A 16,313-nucleotide genomic window follows, 5' to 3' on the forward strand; every position below is an offset into this window, starting at 1 on the left:
TTTTTTGGGCAAAAGTCCTCTCCCCATTCCACAGACCCCTTCGCCCAGCTCCAACATTCTCCCTCCACCTGAACCCTCCCTCCGGCCTTTTACCTGCATGCAATCTGTTCATTAAGAAATGTCGACGTGACATCGGTTGCCTCAATTTCTCTGCTCTCCTCACCCAATCCACTCCACGAGTTTTGAGGAAGGGTCACCAGACCTAAAACACTAATTCTGATTTCTCTTCACAGATGCTGCCACACCTGCTGAGCTTTTCCAGCAACTTCTGTTTTTATTACTTGCTACTTATCAGCCCAAACCTGGATATTGTCCAGGTCTTGCTACTTTTGGGTATGGACTGCTTCAGGATCTGATGAGTTGCAAACGGTGTGTTGCTGAAAATTGTGCAGTCATCAGCAAACATCCCCACTTTTACCCTTATGTTGGAGTGAAGGTCAGAGTAGGTGAGGTTTGGTTTAATTTGGAGTAGGCCAATTGGTTTGTTATATGAAGTGTGAAATTCCTAAATCCTCTGTGGTGATTTGGTAGTGTGGCAGTTGGCCATTTGTTTGCAGTGCATGATGTAACTTTGAGCAGGACTTCATGCAGCATGCGGACATGGATATTTATGGTGCGTTGCACTCAATCAGCTGACAGTACTCAAGTAATTCTGGAGTAATTTTCCACAATCTGTTGTTATTGAAATTAAGTGCATGCGACTATGTTATTCATCCGGGATAAATATTTCCCGAATGAATTCCAACCTCATCATGAGACCTTTGGAACATTCTACACCTATTCCTCACAATGCACAAAGCAGTTTATATCAGCAGTGTATCTGTTCATCTCTCAAAACATCCCTTTCTCAATCTTGTCAGTCATGTATCAATTTCTGATGTAACATGATCTGCAAATCCTGTGTGAAGCAGAGTGAGTATCTGCGTTAAGCCACACTGGAGGACACAGGTTGGTTTGCTGCTGGTGCTAATTTAACTGGTTTCAGCTAGGGTGTTTGTAAAGGATTCAGTATCTCTGGATTAGGGAAAGTGCACGTGAGTGTGTGCACATATTTAGTACTTAGCAAACAACAACCTTAAATTTATATGGTGTTTTAACACAGCACAAATTCCAAGATTCTACACAAGAATGCTTTTAAAGAAAATTCAACGTCAAGTCAGCTAAGGAGATTTTTGGTCAGAAAAGAGGTAGGGCTTTAGTCAAATACTGGGCTGTGTGTGTATGTAGGGAGTAGAAGGGAAGAATTCAAACCTTTAGGGATGAAATTCCAGCAGTTGGTCCTCAGTAGTTGAGGCATAGCTGCCATTGGTGATTTACAGACAATCTCAGGGTATGAACAAGGTTGGAATTGGAGGACCATTGTGACCTCAGACAGTTGTTGGAATGGAAGAAGTTACACTGATAATGTTGAGCTTAGATGTGATGCCTCTCACAGAGAAATAGTCTGGCCAGGTTCAGTATGATTTACATGTTTATTTCTGCATTTAGTATGTGTTCACAGTTTCAGAAGGCAGAGGCACAGTGAAAGAATTCAGATGAAATATGAATGTAAAAAAAAATCATATATTCCAAGTTGCGTTTGAGGCAAGCATGAGCTATAGTCCAAGTCATGGGATCTGATTGGCAGTTTTTACTTTGAGGACAGGCAGCCTAATTCTTGCACATCATTTTCTGATAGTTACTAGTTCAATAGAAATTTATGATGTGTCAAGAGGTATTAGAATACAAAAATTGGGGCAGGAGAAGACAGTTTGTCTCTTTGAACCTGCTCAGTCGTTCAACTATGAGATAACAAGGTGTAGAGCTGGATGAACACAGCAGGCCAAGCAGCATCAGAGGAGCAGGAAGGCTGACGTTTCGGGCCTAGACCCTGCTTCAGAAAAATGTCATTCAACAAGATGATTTTGTAACTCAACTTCACCTTCCTTGGCTCTTCCCCTATTCCTCAGCAACCAATGATCTATCCACCTCAATTTAGTATAACCAAGTGATCGACTACCTATGGCTCTCTGGGATAAAAGAATTCCCAACAATCGCAATCCCTTGAATGAAGAAATTTCTCTACATCTCAGTTCTAAATGTCCAATCTCTTAATCTAAAACTGTGACCCTCTGTTTAGATTCCTTACTCGTGTCAAATCCCTTTTAAATGTTTCAATCAAATCACCATTCATTCTTTTAAAGAACAGGGAACAGATATCTAATCTCTCTTCTCATAGTGCAGTTCCCTTACCCCAGTACTCCAGGTATGGTCTCAATACTCTGTATAATTGTAGAATTTCATCTTCTCTGTTATGTTCTAATCCCTTTTATTAACAAAAGCTAACATTCCATTTTGCAATCTAATTTCTTGCTATACTTGCATGTTAACTTTCTGTAATTCACATACAAGGACACACAGGTCATTCTGAATACAAACACTTTCCACCCTTAACCGTTCAAAACAAAAAAAAATCTGCTTTCTTTTCAGCCAAATTGGGTAACTTCACACTTTACCACATTGTATTCCATCTACTATTTTGCCCATTCATTCAACCACTATGTCCTCCTCAGCTCATTTGTGACCTCTCACTACTTACATTTCCATTTAACTTTGTATCACCAGCAAGCATGGATACAGTACACACAATTCCATTATCAAGTCATTAACAGATTACAATTAGCCAGATCCTGCAGTTCATCACTTAGTTACAAGTGGTAAACCAAAAATCTCTAGTTTATTCCTACTCATTGCTTCCTGTTCATTAACCAATCCACATCTTTGGCCAAGCTTCTTTAATACCTCCTTTCATTTAATTTTGCTGACCATGCCTCTGCGATGTTCTTTGGAACGTTATTCTGTTAAAAGCACTGGATAAAAATGCATGTTGCTGTATCAAGTGTTTACTAGTAATGAACCACTGCTTTCTAGTCCTTCAGCCATAGTTATCTTTGAAATTGCATTCAAAATGAGCCTTTTCTACACTAACCTGTATATATTCAATATTCCCTCGCATATTTTTCTGTCCTCGGTATGCAGGAGGTAGATATCTTGAATCATTTGATGTGTCCCTTATGTCTTGGTATCAGAACTTGAATGTTATAGTGACTGCATGAGAACCCTTTACAGTTTTCAGACTTGTACTTTACAGATTAGGTGAAATGTCAGCATTACACTAGTTTTGTTAATTACCGTGGCAGTGGCTCAACAAGCCATTCTTGCTGCTACCAATGTGCAAGACTCATCTGTATTGGACTTCTGTCCACTTGGGTTTGGGCACATTGAACTGACCAAGAATTCAGGTTTGCTACTGAAGAATAAATTCGTCAACACAGTCCAAGGCTTGGCAAGAGTCCTGATGGTGAAGACGGTAATCTTAGTGACAACAGTTAAAAGTTAAAGTTAGTTAAAGCAGGAGTTTAAAATTCAGATGTGCCTGTAAAAACAGACACATAATGACATATCTTTAAGGCACGGACTTCTTGAAGTTAATGGTCTGTGTCTCCAGTCTTATCTGAATGCCAGCCTACAGTCCATGAAAGCTGTGGCATTGTGCCAAAAACATTCATTGCAGTTATAAATTAGAGGCTGCTGATGTAGAATTAACCCTGTGAGTTCCATTGCAGATCATTTTCCTAGTTTTAAAATTGACAAAGAACTCATAGCACAGAGATAAGTCCCAACTGATTTAAGTTGTGTTTGTAGCCACACTAGCCTCTTTCTATCTTATTTCATTTAACCGTACTGCATATCCTTCTATTCCTTTCTCCCTCATGTACTTGTATAGCTTTTTAAATGCAATGTTGTTCAATTCAACTAATCTGTGTCAGTAAATTCTCATACTAATCACGTCTGGATTAAGACATTTCTTCTGAATTCTTTCGTGATTATATTTATGCCCTCCAGTTTTGGACTGGCCTACAAGTTTATCACACCTTTCTATTTCTGTAGTTAGTGAATTCCAATCTTTTGTAACACTAACTTTTCATCTCTGCAACATTACTGACATATTCTCAACCTCATTTCCTTCACTGGCTTTGTTGCCTCTGTTTCTCAAATTTCTCGCCTTTTACAGATGCACCATAGAAAGCATTCTATCCAGGTGCATAACGGCAACTGCTCTGCCCAGGACCGTAAGAACCTACAGAAAGTTGTGCGCACAACCCAGACCATCAGGGCAGCCAACCTCCCTCCATCGTCTCCAATTACACTCCTCGGTGCCGCAGAAAGGCTGCCAACATCAAAGACCCCTCCAACCCCAGTAATACTCTCCGCCAACCTTTTCCATCAGACAAAGTACAGAAGCTTGAACACGCACACCAACAGGTTCAAGAAAGCTTCTTCCCTGCTGTTATTAGACTGATGAATGGACCTTTCTAATTTCAAATCTAATGTGGATCTTGCTTTGTGCATCTCTTCTGCAGCCATAACCTTGTATGTCTCACTCTCTAAGCACCCTATGATCCATATGTCATTGTTTGCTATGATCTGCCTGTACTCGCAAAACAAAGCTTTTTACTGTACTTAGGTACGTGTGACAACAATAAATCAAACCAAATCAAATCAAAAATTCCCTTTCCCTCCACAACCTACAGTTAATCCAGGACTATGGGACTAATGCCCCTCTCACACAATCACATCCATCAGCGTCCAGTTGTCTCAATGAGACAACATCAAAAACTTGCCACTGGACTGGAGGGTTTGAGTTAGAAGGATAGGCTGGGACTTTTTTCACTTGAGCATAGGAAATTGAAGGGTGACCTTATTGTGGGTTATAAAATCGTTGATGGGCATAGATAAGGTGAATAGCAAAGGTCTTTTCCCTAGGGTGGGTGAGTTCAAAACTAGGGGGCATATTTTTAAGGTGAGAGGAGAAGATTTAAAAGTGACCTGAGGGGCAACTTTTTCACACAGAAGGTGGTTTGTGTGGGGAATGAGCTGCCAGAGGAAGTGGTAGATGTAGGTACAGTTACAACATTTAAGAGACATTTGGATAGGTACATGAATAGGAAAGGTTTAGAGGGATATGGGCCAAATGCAGGCAAGTGGGACTAGTTAGTATGGGAAACTTGATTGGCACAGACTAGTTGGACCAGAAGGTCAGTTTCCATGCTGTGATTTTATGACTGGGTTACTCTCATGGTCCATGTAATAGCTCTGAAATAAAACAAAGAACTGCAGATGCTACAGAACATCAGGGCTAAAACACCAGTTTTGACAAAGAGTTACTGGACTGAACATGTTAACTCTGCTCTCTGTCCACAGTTGCTGCCAGACCTGCTGAGTTTCTCCAGCAATTTCTTTTTTTGGTTTCGGAGAGAACTCTGTTGCTTAGATTCCATATTGCTGTATTTCTCTGCCCTCTGCACTCCACCCTACGAGGTGTGCCAGGTCAAAATCATAGCTGATTCTACTACAAATTAATATTAGTGAGAGTTTAAAATTGGCACTTCATCCCATGGTTAATATCTGGGCAACCCATGGAGCCAAAAGGCTTGGACGTCATTGTGTTTAAATTAAGCCCATCCTTTCTTGTTGAAACTGAGCTAACTCATTGCATTCACCTACATCATAATTCCCAGAAACCTTGGATTTATAAAGAGGGAAAGTGCCCTTGGTGTACTTTCAAAACCTGTGGACTATACAACATTTGGAAAGGTATTGTAAACTGTGAGGAGGATAGTGAAGAAAAATCACAGAATCCTTACAATGTGGAAGCAGGCCATTTGACCCATCAAGTCCACACCAACTCTCTGAAGAGCATCCCACCCAGACCCACCCTATAAAGCCTGCATTTCCCATGGCTAATCTACCTAGCCATGGACACTATGGGCAATTTAGCATGGCCAATCCACCTAAGCTGCACATCTTTGTACAGTGGGAGGAAACCCACACAGACATGGGGAGAACATGCAAACTCCACACAGACAGTCACCCAGGACTAGAATCGAACCCAGGTACCTGGTGCTGAGAGGCAACAGTGCTAACCACTGAGCCACTGTGCCATGCTATGCTGTGCTGAAGGCCTTCAAAAAGACAGAGGCACGCTTGCAAAATGAGGGAACAAATGGCAAATAAAACTTAAGCCAGAGAAATTTCAGTTAATCACTTTACTAGAATGTGGAGAGACAATATAAACTAAAAAGGTACAATTCTAAAAGGGGATACAGGAGCAGAGGATATATATGTGCATAAATCCCTGAAGGTGGCAAGGCAGGTTGTGAGAATAGTAAATAATGCATAGAACTTCCTGGTCTCTACAAAAGGGCAAAAAGTGCAATGTCAAAGAAGTTGCGTTAAACTTGTATAAAGCAACCTCAACTGGAGTATTGCATTCAGTTCTGCATTCCACATTTTAGGAAGCATGTGAAAACATTAGGGAAATACAAAGGGTGGGACCAAGATCAGAGAACTCTGGATGTCATGGGATATAAAGGTAAGAAGGTACTGAGGGCTCAAATGGCAGCATCCCTAGAGCAGTATAAAAAGTGCAGTGGGGACTTGAAAAAGAAATTATGAAAGCTAAAAGAGTATATCAGAAACCATTGGTGTTAGAATAAAGGAAAACTGAGGTGGACTTTGAAATATATAAAGAGCAGTAACTTGGGAAAGTGTAAAAGCCCATCAAGTAGAGGTAATCTGCAATACTTTTACATCGATCTTCACAATAGAAAATAATGACACAGGAATAGACATCAGGGTAAAGGACTGTGAAATATTAGAAAAAGTTAACATAGAAAGAGAGGAGGTTATAGCGAGTTTAGCTGCCTTAAAAGTAGATGAATCTGCAGGCAGATGTATCACAGACTGTTGAGAGAGGCAAAGGAGCAAATACCAGAGGATCTGGTGGTAATCTTCAAATCCTCTCTAGTCAGAGGTGAGGTGCGAGAGAACTGGAGGACTTCTAACAGTGTTCCAGTATTAAAAAAGTGAAGAAAAGATAGACCAGAAATAAAGAGGCCAGTCAATCTAACCTCAGTGGTAGGGAAGTTATTAGAAAGAAATTTAAGGGATAGAATATATCTGCACTTGGACAGACATGGATTAATCAGCAATAGTTAACCTGGATTTGTTAAGGGAAGGTTACGTTTTACAAGTTTGTTTGAATTTTTTGAGGAGGTAACCCAAAGGGTTGATGAAAGTAAAGAATTTGATGTGGTCTCCATGGACTTTAGCAAGCCTGTTGACAAAGTTCCTCATGCAGACTGGTCAAGAATGTAAGGGCACATGGGATCCCATGCAAAGTGGCACATTGGCTCCAAACTTGGTTGGGAGGCAGGAAGCAGAGGGTGATGATAGAGGTGCTTCTTTTATTCATTCACAGGATGTGGGCATTGCTGGCTAGAATAGCATTTATTGCCCATCCCGGATTGCCCAGAGGGTAGTTTAAGAGTCAACCACATTGCTATGCGTCTGGAGACCAGGTGAGGATGGCAGTTTCCTTCACTAACAGAATGATACTTGTGAATCAGATGGGTTTTTTTCCTGACAATTCACAATGATTTCATGATCATCGTAGTTCCAAATTGTTTTACTGAATTCAAACTCCACCAACTATCAAGGTGTATAAGGTTATGTGAAAATTAGATAGGAAGGCACTTCTTCCATTAGGAGAGGGGTCAATAACTGATTATTAACTGTAAAGGAAGAATGTGCAGGGCTACAGGAAGAAGACAGGGAATGGCAGTTGGTGAATTACTCTTTCAGAGAGCCAGCATAGATTTGACACACTGGATGACCTCCTTTGTACTGAAACCGTTCTGTAATTTTGACAATATGCGAAAAGCAGGGCTCAAGACCACTGAAATAACCAAAATTAGACTGGGCTTCATCAGTAACAGCCCACAACACAACACCACCAGGTGCCAGGTTCAAACCCTGACCTGTGCTGAGTCACTGAGTTCTGGTCAGAGTGAGATTTACAACTGGACTTCAAGATTCAGAGTTATACAGATTGATCATAATTCTTCCTTTAATCCAGTGAACTTTGCTGTGAGTACACAATACACTGATAGAAACATTTCCATCATGCCTTTCACAACTTCAGGATATCCTAGAATGCCTTACAACCAATGAACTGTTGACCACATATGAAACGCAGTAGCCAGCTTTACAATTTATTCAAAGCAATGGAATAATGCAAAATTAATTCCATTAACCCGGTTATCTCACAGAACTTCACACATGCTGACCAATATCTGCAATGGAGTAGAGACAAAATCTTTGAAATAGAACAAGAGGGTAGTGCTGACTTCAGTAGAAGGATGGCCTAGATGTCAATTTAAGAAACCAAGATATATCTGTTTGTCGATTGAGTTTGCTAATTACTTAGACTTACAGCTCCTTCCACACAATAGTTCAACCTACTTGTGCTTTGTTTGCATACTAATTAAAACAACCAAACAATTAACACGCACAACCCACTAGGGGAAGTGCAATAATAGCAAAAGCCAAAAAAGTAGGGAAAACAAGGGAGGGACAATTCAAAAAAGGATTGAGATGGGGTAGGGTGAGGGTAGGGTGATAATCACTTCAACTCCAAGATGCCCACCTCTTGTTTGTCCTTAAAATGTATCCTGTTAATCAAATAACCCTAATCATTGCTTAACTATTCACTATTAATAGATTTCCCTTTTATCAAAATTGTTTTATTCCTAGTCCACAAAATATAGTCAAATTTCCATTCGTTTTCTTAAAAAAAAAGTTTAATCACAAAACCAAATATTGATTTTTGTTTTATAATATAACTCCTCTTAGCAGCAGATCTCCCCTTTTGAGGATCTCCACTTGCCAACTAATCAGCCTTCTCCTCACATGCATGAATGTTAGGTTTCCTCTTTATTGGTATTCTTGCAAAATAGTTCTCATGACTGCAAGATGAAAAGCTTTGACAAAATGTGTCACTTTTAGTGATACTGAAATAACTAGGTGACATTTTACCGGACCCACTCCACATACTGTGGATATGAATCTGCTATTCAACACTGCATAATTGAATGGGCCTATAACTAAAACATTCGTTTCTGGAGCAAAACTTCTTGCAAATAGTTTAGTTCCCTCTGTGTGATTTGTATCACCTTATTCCCCTTTTGAGCCTTCCGTGTCATGGGTAATTTTGAAAACTTTATTTGTCCATTTAGGACGATACATTACATAATAGTATTTCAAGTGGCATTTAAAACATCTGCTAACCATACCCTTGCACAACTGAGGTTATTTTTCTGCAATTTTTACTGTCTATTATAATTGCCAGAAGTATGTCTAACCTTACATCTTTCTCTCCTTTCGTGTTGACATTTTCAGTTTGTATCTGGGCAACTTTTCATTGTTGCTACCATTGATTCATTTTTTTTTCTGTTACAGCTGAATGTTCCATTTGTACCATGAAGACCACTGGGAATGTTTTCCCAGGAATTTAGTTTTAAAGCTTTGACATCTGTTCCAGAAGTGTGCTTCTTTCAGAAAACTTGACTCCAGTTAATACCAGGAGGCTATCCATGTTTGACACCTTATTACAGTCCAGCAATTTAAAGGCAAGCACTGCATTCGGTATCTCCAAGTAGAATTCAGTGAGTATACAAGTTCAATTTTTGCAACACAGTCTGTTAAATTCCATTGCATATTATCCTACAAAATACCTTGTCTCATATGCTTAATGAGTCCTCTTTTAGAAATTTTGTCCACAAATGTTAATAGAATTTTGAAACCTTGTTCAGTGTTCAACTGTTGAGCCTCAAGCTCTGAGGCTACATTATACCTGATCTTGCTTTTCTAGGAAGTGACAATGCCAAGCTTTACTTTTTTCTTGGGAAAGACAAAACTCATGTTTATATTTCCATTTCTTTTCACTATTTATTGTAAACTTCAGCTTTATAAAATATTGATCGGAAATAATATCACAACACTGCACTTGGAGCAAACTAACACAATTTGCTGTCTTAGTTTTCAATCATCAACACAATTCTTAGACAACTGTCCTCTGCCACCAATCTCAATCTGGATTGAAGCCAGTCAGTAAGAGAGAAACCAAGACATCTTTGTGGACAGTTTATTTACTAATCAGATCTATAGAGGGCATAGGTTTAGGGTGAGAGGAGAAAGATTTAGAAAGGACCTCAGGGACAACTTTTTCACACAGAGGGTGGTGCATGTATGGAATGAGCTGCCAGAAGAATTGGTGGAAGGTGGTACAATTAAAACATTTAAAAGACATTCGGATGGGTTTATGAATAGAAAGGTTTTAGAGGGATATAGGCCTAATGCTGGCAAATGAAACTAGGTCAGATTGGTATGTTTGGTTGGCGTGGATGAGTTGGACTGAAGGATCTGTTTCTGTGCTGTATAACTCTATGACCTGTCCATACATCAGTCCTGACTGTTCCCCCTTTAAAAATCACTTTTTAATCAACTTGTTCAGACATGGTATATCCATAGCACAAGCCAAGTCAGACTTTCTGATACAGAGGTAGGGACATTACCACTGCATCACAAGACTCTCAATCCTATTCCCCCTTTATATCTGCCCAATCAATTAAACCCAATCACCTGCTTAACTACTTGCCATATTAACACTAAATGGACACTCACTCACTCTGTAATCTTGTTTCTTTATGATTCCACAAAAGATCCTTACAATTGGCAGCAGGACTTGGTGATCCTAGAGATGTAAGGATCTTGTTCTTGGAAAACTCATCATCTCTACTTTTTATATCAATTAAAACACCCTTGTTGTTACTTCAATGGAAATGTGTACTGTCAACAGAGACTAATATGCAAAAACGAGACTGCCTTTTCTTAAACTACAAGCCATCAGTCTCTCCCATCTGACCAGACTATGGGTAGTTACTACTTCAATGGCAACATGCATTGAATCCAATTCTTTATTCAAAAGGCAGCACTTCTAACATTACAACACGCCCTTGGTACTACATTGGAAGCATCAGTCTGGATTTTGGGACCCAGTCCCTGGAGTGGTATTTCAACCACAACCTTCCGACTCAGTCATCACTAAGCCACTGCTTTGACAGAGATGAAGGGCAGGATCAATTTGGTTGTAAATATGGTTTTCATAGCCGCGCAGAGTGAAAATGATTTGCCCATGGGATCTGGGCCTGACACCTCAACCATCAGAATAACCCAGCAGGAAAAGCTGTTTGTGGCTTGCAACATTTAAAACACATTGTAATGCACCTTGGCGTAACCAATATTGTAACACCATAGCATTCCAAGACAAAACTAGACAATGGTCGGTGAGGAAAGACTGGTAAAACCTTAGGACTCAAAGCACAGAAACAGGCAATTCACCCCAGCTGGTCTATGCCTGTGTTCATGCTGTACACAAGCCTCCTCCCATCTTACCACACCTAACCACATCAACATATAGTTCTATTCCTTTCTTGCTCAAAGTAGTTATCTAGCTTCCCTTTGAATCCATGATTCTATTCTTAACAACTCATGCGGTTGCAAATTTCACTAAGGAAAAGTTGATAAATGTTGTTTCCCAAAGAGTATGTTAGCATACAGACAGCAATAAATAATGGTCATTGGGTCTCCCAGGAGGTCAACTGTGGCCCCCAATTCAAAAACAAGACATATCTGTTAGCACGGTTCAGTCAGTGAGGCTAAGCGATATGTTTGGTTTCATTTTTCAGTGACTCATTGGTTCTTGAATGGAACCCTAAGGCTCAAATGGGCAGTTGTCTTCAATGTTGCCACATATGCTGCCTTCGTACTGGGTGTTGCGACATGAGGGGTGAGATACCTGCTCTTCTCTCCTACAGATTTGCTTGCTTATGTTTCACAGCTTGTTTGTTTTAACTGTGAGCAGGCAGGAAACTCAATTTGCTTCAAGTACAGGTTTATACAATTTTGGGGTAGTGGTTTCCTTCATTCAACCACCTGTCATCTCCTGTATTTGACGTGTCTGGGTTTGATCACGTTCCCGAAGGAGGTCACCCATGCAGAATCCATGGCAATGAGTTGCAGCCTGAGATCAGGAACTTGTCCACAACCCTGGATGGAGAACAGCAGCAAGGATTTTGACTAGTCATCGTCCCCCGAGAACACTGTCGCAAAACACTGCAGTTCCTGGGGATCTGGAATCATGAGGTCGCCCTGAATCCAGCATTGACTAAAGAGGTCACCACAGAAAACGTACAGCTGAATTGGCTGGGCTTCAGACACAAAGCAGGTGTCATGCTGAGAACTCAATAATTCTTCAGTTGTATCACAAGTAAATGCATTCACAGCCTATTTGAGACACCAGGGAAGACAGCAAATCTCCAATATATTTCCTTCATTCCTGAGTCAGTGAATATAGTATAGACAGTTAACTCTTCCACACATGACAAGTACCTTTGCAGTAAAGAGCAATAAAGTTGGGCGCATGTGCCCTACCTCAAATTCCTCTCCTGCTCGGACCACTGAAAGAAAAAAAGACACTCCTGACAATCCCAAACCCCACAATTTCTAAAGCACCACGCTAGGTACAATCTCTGAAAATCCACATTCCCTTCCACAGTAAAATTTCCAGTATAACATTTTGACAACTGTTCACTCACCACGGGATAAAATGTCACTGGAGGTGACGTGCAATTACTACCCCATTTAATAAAGAGATTCCTAGCAAGGGTTTGGCTAATTTCAAGACAGACATACCATTTTGAAACAGAAATCAATTTGATGATAGAGATACATCATGCTACCTTCCACTACCACTGCAATTTTCAGTCCTTATAATCATCCCATCTTTATGTTTAATGTAGTCAACATAGTGTGGAGCTGGAAGAACACAGCAGGTCAGGCAGCATCAGAAGAGTAGGAAAGTCGACGTTTCGGGTCGGGACCCTTCAGATGTTTGCAAGCTGATGCTGGGCTGGTGGTCAAAAATATTGTTGAGTGTGCTCAATACGGATCCTGGAAATTGATTGAAAATAGTTTGCCTGGGCCGGAGATCTTGTCATGAAGTCCTTGTGGTGGGTTTGGTGGGGTTTAAAACTCTCTTGCTGCTGATGTCAGTTATGATATTTGAAGTGTGCGGCTAAGCCTAGCAGTAACCAAGATGTCTCTGCACTACAGTTCAACAGCACCCAGTCATCTGGAGAGGGATACTTGGCTGGCCTCACACACTACATTGCTCTCTTAAAAACTGCACCCAGTCCCAGTCTGAGACAACAAGGTGCAGGGCTGGATGAACACAGCAGGCCAAGCAGCAGCATAGGAGCAGAGAGGCTGACGTTTCGGGCCTAGACCCTTCATCAGAAAAGTCCCAGTCTGAACTACTGTCATTGCTCATGCACTGATATTGCACACCTACACGTACCCAATGCTCATTTATACATACCCAGCACACATTTGGGCAAATATGCACATGCTCACATACACGGAGGTAGACCATATACAGATATCCATATTGCGTTAATTTGCACCTGCATGCTTTAGGAAAGATTACATTAACGTGTATATTCTGCACAAACATGTACACTAGTACTGCGCACCTTCCAACGCACACAACTGCATACAAACACATTAGATTCGTACGCACTGTTCATAGGCACAAGTAACATGTACGATTGGACACACAACACGTGCACAGTGTACCAGCACAATCCATACAAAATGTGCATCTGCACATGTAAACAAACACCTCTATACTAATATTTCACAGATACATTCAGATAGGCGGAACACAATCATATCAATTACACACAAGCTCCTTTTCACAATTTCCGCATGGGGACAGATGGACCAAACAATACATCATCAGTTTCCATGCAAAAACCCTTCCAAGCCTGCTGGAGGAGGAAGGCAGAGTGAGAGCCTCCTACCTCCCGGGCTCAGGTTACAGCAGCGACTGACGGCAGAAGCCAGGTAGCAGAACTGTGCGGAGGAGATGGGCTCGCACCTCCCAGGGACAATAAGCTGGCAAGCGGCTGTGCGTGCAAGCTGACAAGTACAGTATGTGATGGTGTTCAGTGCCTTCCAGTGATGGTTTTTAAACGGGCTCCGTTTGGCTCCAAACATCAAAGTAAATGATGTGTATGGTTCCAAGATACTGCCTGATTGGATGCAGGAGAGGTACTGATTTATGGTTGGACTGTAACATAAAACAATGATAGACTGGGACTCCGACCCCAAAAGGGAGACTAGAGCTATTGCATTGCATTGGTCATCTTCCTTTTTCTGCTGAAAACCGTTTCTTTTCACAGGGGCAGGGGCACCAATCCTGAGACATTGCCCCTCACACAAGCGTTCATTGCATTCGATACTGACAGGCTGTTTAATCATAAGAGTCATCACAATAGAGCCCAGCCCTGTCCTCACTCAACATTCATAAATTCCCCCCTTTCCATTGGGACGCTGGGTTGATTTCCCACTCTCTCAGCCAGGCGTTAATGCAGTATTCGTGCCGTACAACTCTCACAGATCACTAAAACCCATACCCGGGTACATGCCCGAGAGTCTCCCTCTCAGTTCATGCTATGCTTGCGAATATCATGGAGCTTCCATTTTAAAACATGATTGGAGAGTGTCGTTACAGGGTATTTTCTTTGCATGTTTCCGCCCCCCCCCCTCGCACTCAATTCTACATAAGAGCTAGCTGACACACCCGCCTGTTAGCTGTACTGTACGAACGTCAGTTGACATTTGGTCAGTCTAGACAACTCCTTTTCTGAGATCAGGAGTTCGTGTTGACCAAGAGGCCAGGGTCAGCGACTGTGGCCAGGGGCACAAGTAGGAGCGGGCAATGGGTTCAGGGGGGGGGGGGGGCGAGAGACAATGGGTTCACGGTAGGCGGCTAATAGGTTCACTGGGGGCAGATAATAGGTTCGATGGGGGGAGGGCAATGGGCTCAATGGGAGTAGACAGGGGATCGATGGGGGCGGCCAGAGTTTCAATGGCGATGGCAAAGGGGTTGAATGGGAACGGGCAGGGGAGCAAGGTCCGGATCTGACTTTTTGCCCCGTCTGATGATTTTGGCTCCATAGCTCCAGGACCGCTTTGGGCATCAGTTGCAATGATGGGAGCCCCTTTAACATCACTAACACTGACAGCAAATAGCACCGAAACATTAATGCACCTCCCCCCTTCCCAACCTCCCCATCCCCCTCATATATCAGTAAAACCAAGGGGAGTAATCCGGTTATAGGAAATCATATGCAAGCGGCTGAGAAAAGCAGCCATGTCCGCTTCTGAATGAAAGAAGGGACTGGGCTAGAGCCGAGACAATGGAAGCCTGTGCAGAGCGAAACCTCTTTGTAACCCATGCACTGGGCTGTCTCATTCTTGTCAGACTCATCCTCCGGATCCGACCTCACTCAGCTGTGAACAGCCTTAATCTTCTCATTATTCACTTAATTGACAAACGGAGAATGCAAAATTCCGTTTTTGTCGCCGAAGAGAAAACCTGCCTCTGAATCAAACGGTGGAATGAACTGAATGCATGCAAACACTCACCATATGTTTTCTCCCTCGTTACAGCAGGACAGGCTGCAGATAGCCGTAGCTGGAGCTTGTACTTGGGGCTGTTTTGTGCAGAGCTGCAGCGAGTATGAACCTTCCTGTATGTCACCGAGCAGACACACGACTCTCGCCAGCAGGATGTGCCCAGTGATTGGCTCACATCGTCCAATTCTTTTCTTAGTTTGACTGCTGTGTGTCTTGGTTTGTAAATATCAGGGAGCCACATCTGTTTCTTGAATACAGGGCTCATAATCTGTTCCTAATTCCCCACTTCCTTAAAGCTGGCTTCTCCTGTGCACACCCCACGCCCCAAGTTAAACAGTGACTCCATCCATTCTGAACTACCAGATCCCCCATCTATCGCAATTAAGGTTAGTCAATTGCTGATGTTGGCCTGGAGTCTTCAGGCATCCAAGGTTAACGTCCAGGGCACTGCAACCCTGGATAAAAAGTCATGAACGTACCAACAAATGGGGGCCCACCCTTTTCTTTTGAGTATGTTTGCTTATTAAACATCTTCCGCGGATAAGTAAAGCGTTGTTAGATTTGCCTGGGTGGTTTGAAGTGGGAAATCAAAAGAGGTCCAACAATGGAGGCCGAGACTGAGATACACGGATATCGACAGTAAGGTACTTACATTTGCAATGTTTCGGAAACATAGAAAAGTAGACAAAAAGGGGGTAATGTACACAGAATACCTACAGTGTGGAAGCAGGCCATTAGGCTCATCAATCCTCACCAACCCTCTGAAGGGCATCCCACCCAGACCCACCCCCCATTTCCCATGACTAATCCAACTAGCCTGCATGTCTCTGGACATTGTAGGGCAATTTAGCTTGGTCAGTCCACCTAATCTGCACATCTTTGGACTA

At 41.9% G+C, this 16,313-nt stretch overlaps 1 protein-coding gene across 2 annotated transcripts in view; it reads right to left on the minus strand.

The window, feature by feature from the left end:
- The window catches only part of limd2 (LIM domain containing 2), a 65,202-nt gene extending 49,627 nt beyond the window's left edge, over nt 1-15,575 (minus strand). Inside the window, exon 1 of one of the 2 annotated variants that reach the window (XM_048614489.1) lies at nt 15,436-15,575. In XM_048614489.1, coding sequence (XP_048470446.1) covers nt 15,436-15,438 — 3 coding nt within the window. In that variant the 5' untranslated portion in view covers nt 15,439-15,575. The remainder of the gene's footprint in view (nt 1-15,435) is intronic. The other variant, XM_020514067.2, reaches the window with a different exon arrangement.
- Nucleotides 15,576-16,313: the final 738 nt, after the last annotated feature.

The sequence above is a fragment of the Rhincodon typus genome, chromosome 30 (assembly GCF_021869965.1).
Source record: "Rhincodon typus isolate 14 chromosome 30, sRhiTyp1.1, whole genome shotgun sequence".
Taxonomy (NCBI): domain Eukaryota; kingdom Metazoa; phylum Chordata; class Chondrichthyes; order Orectolobiformes; family Rhincodontidae; genus Rhincodon; species Rhincodon typus.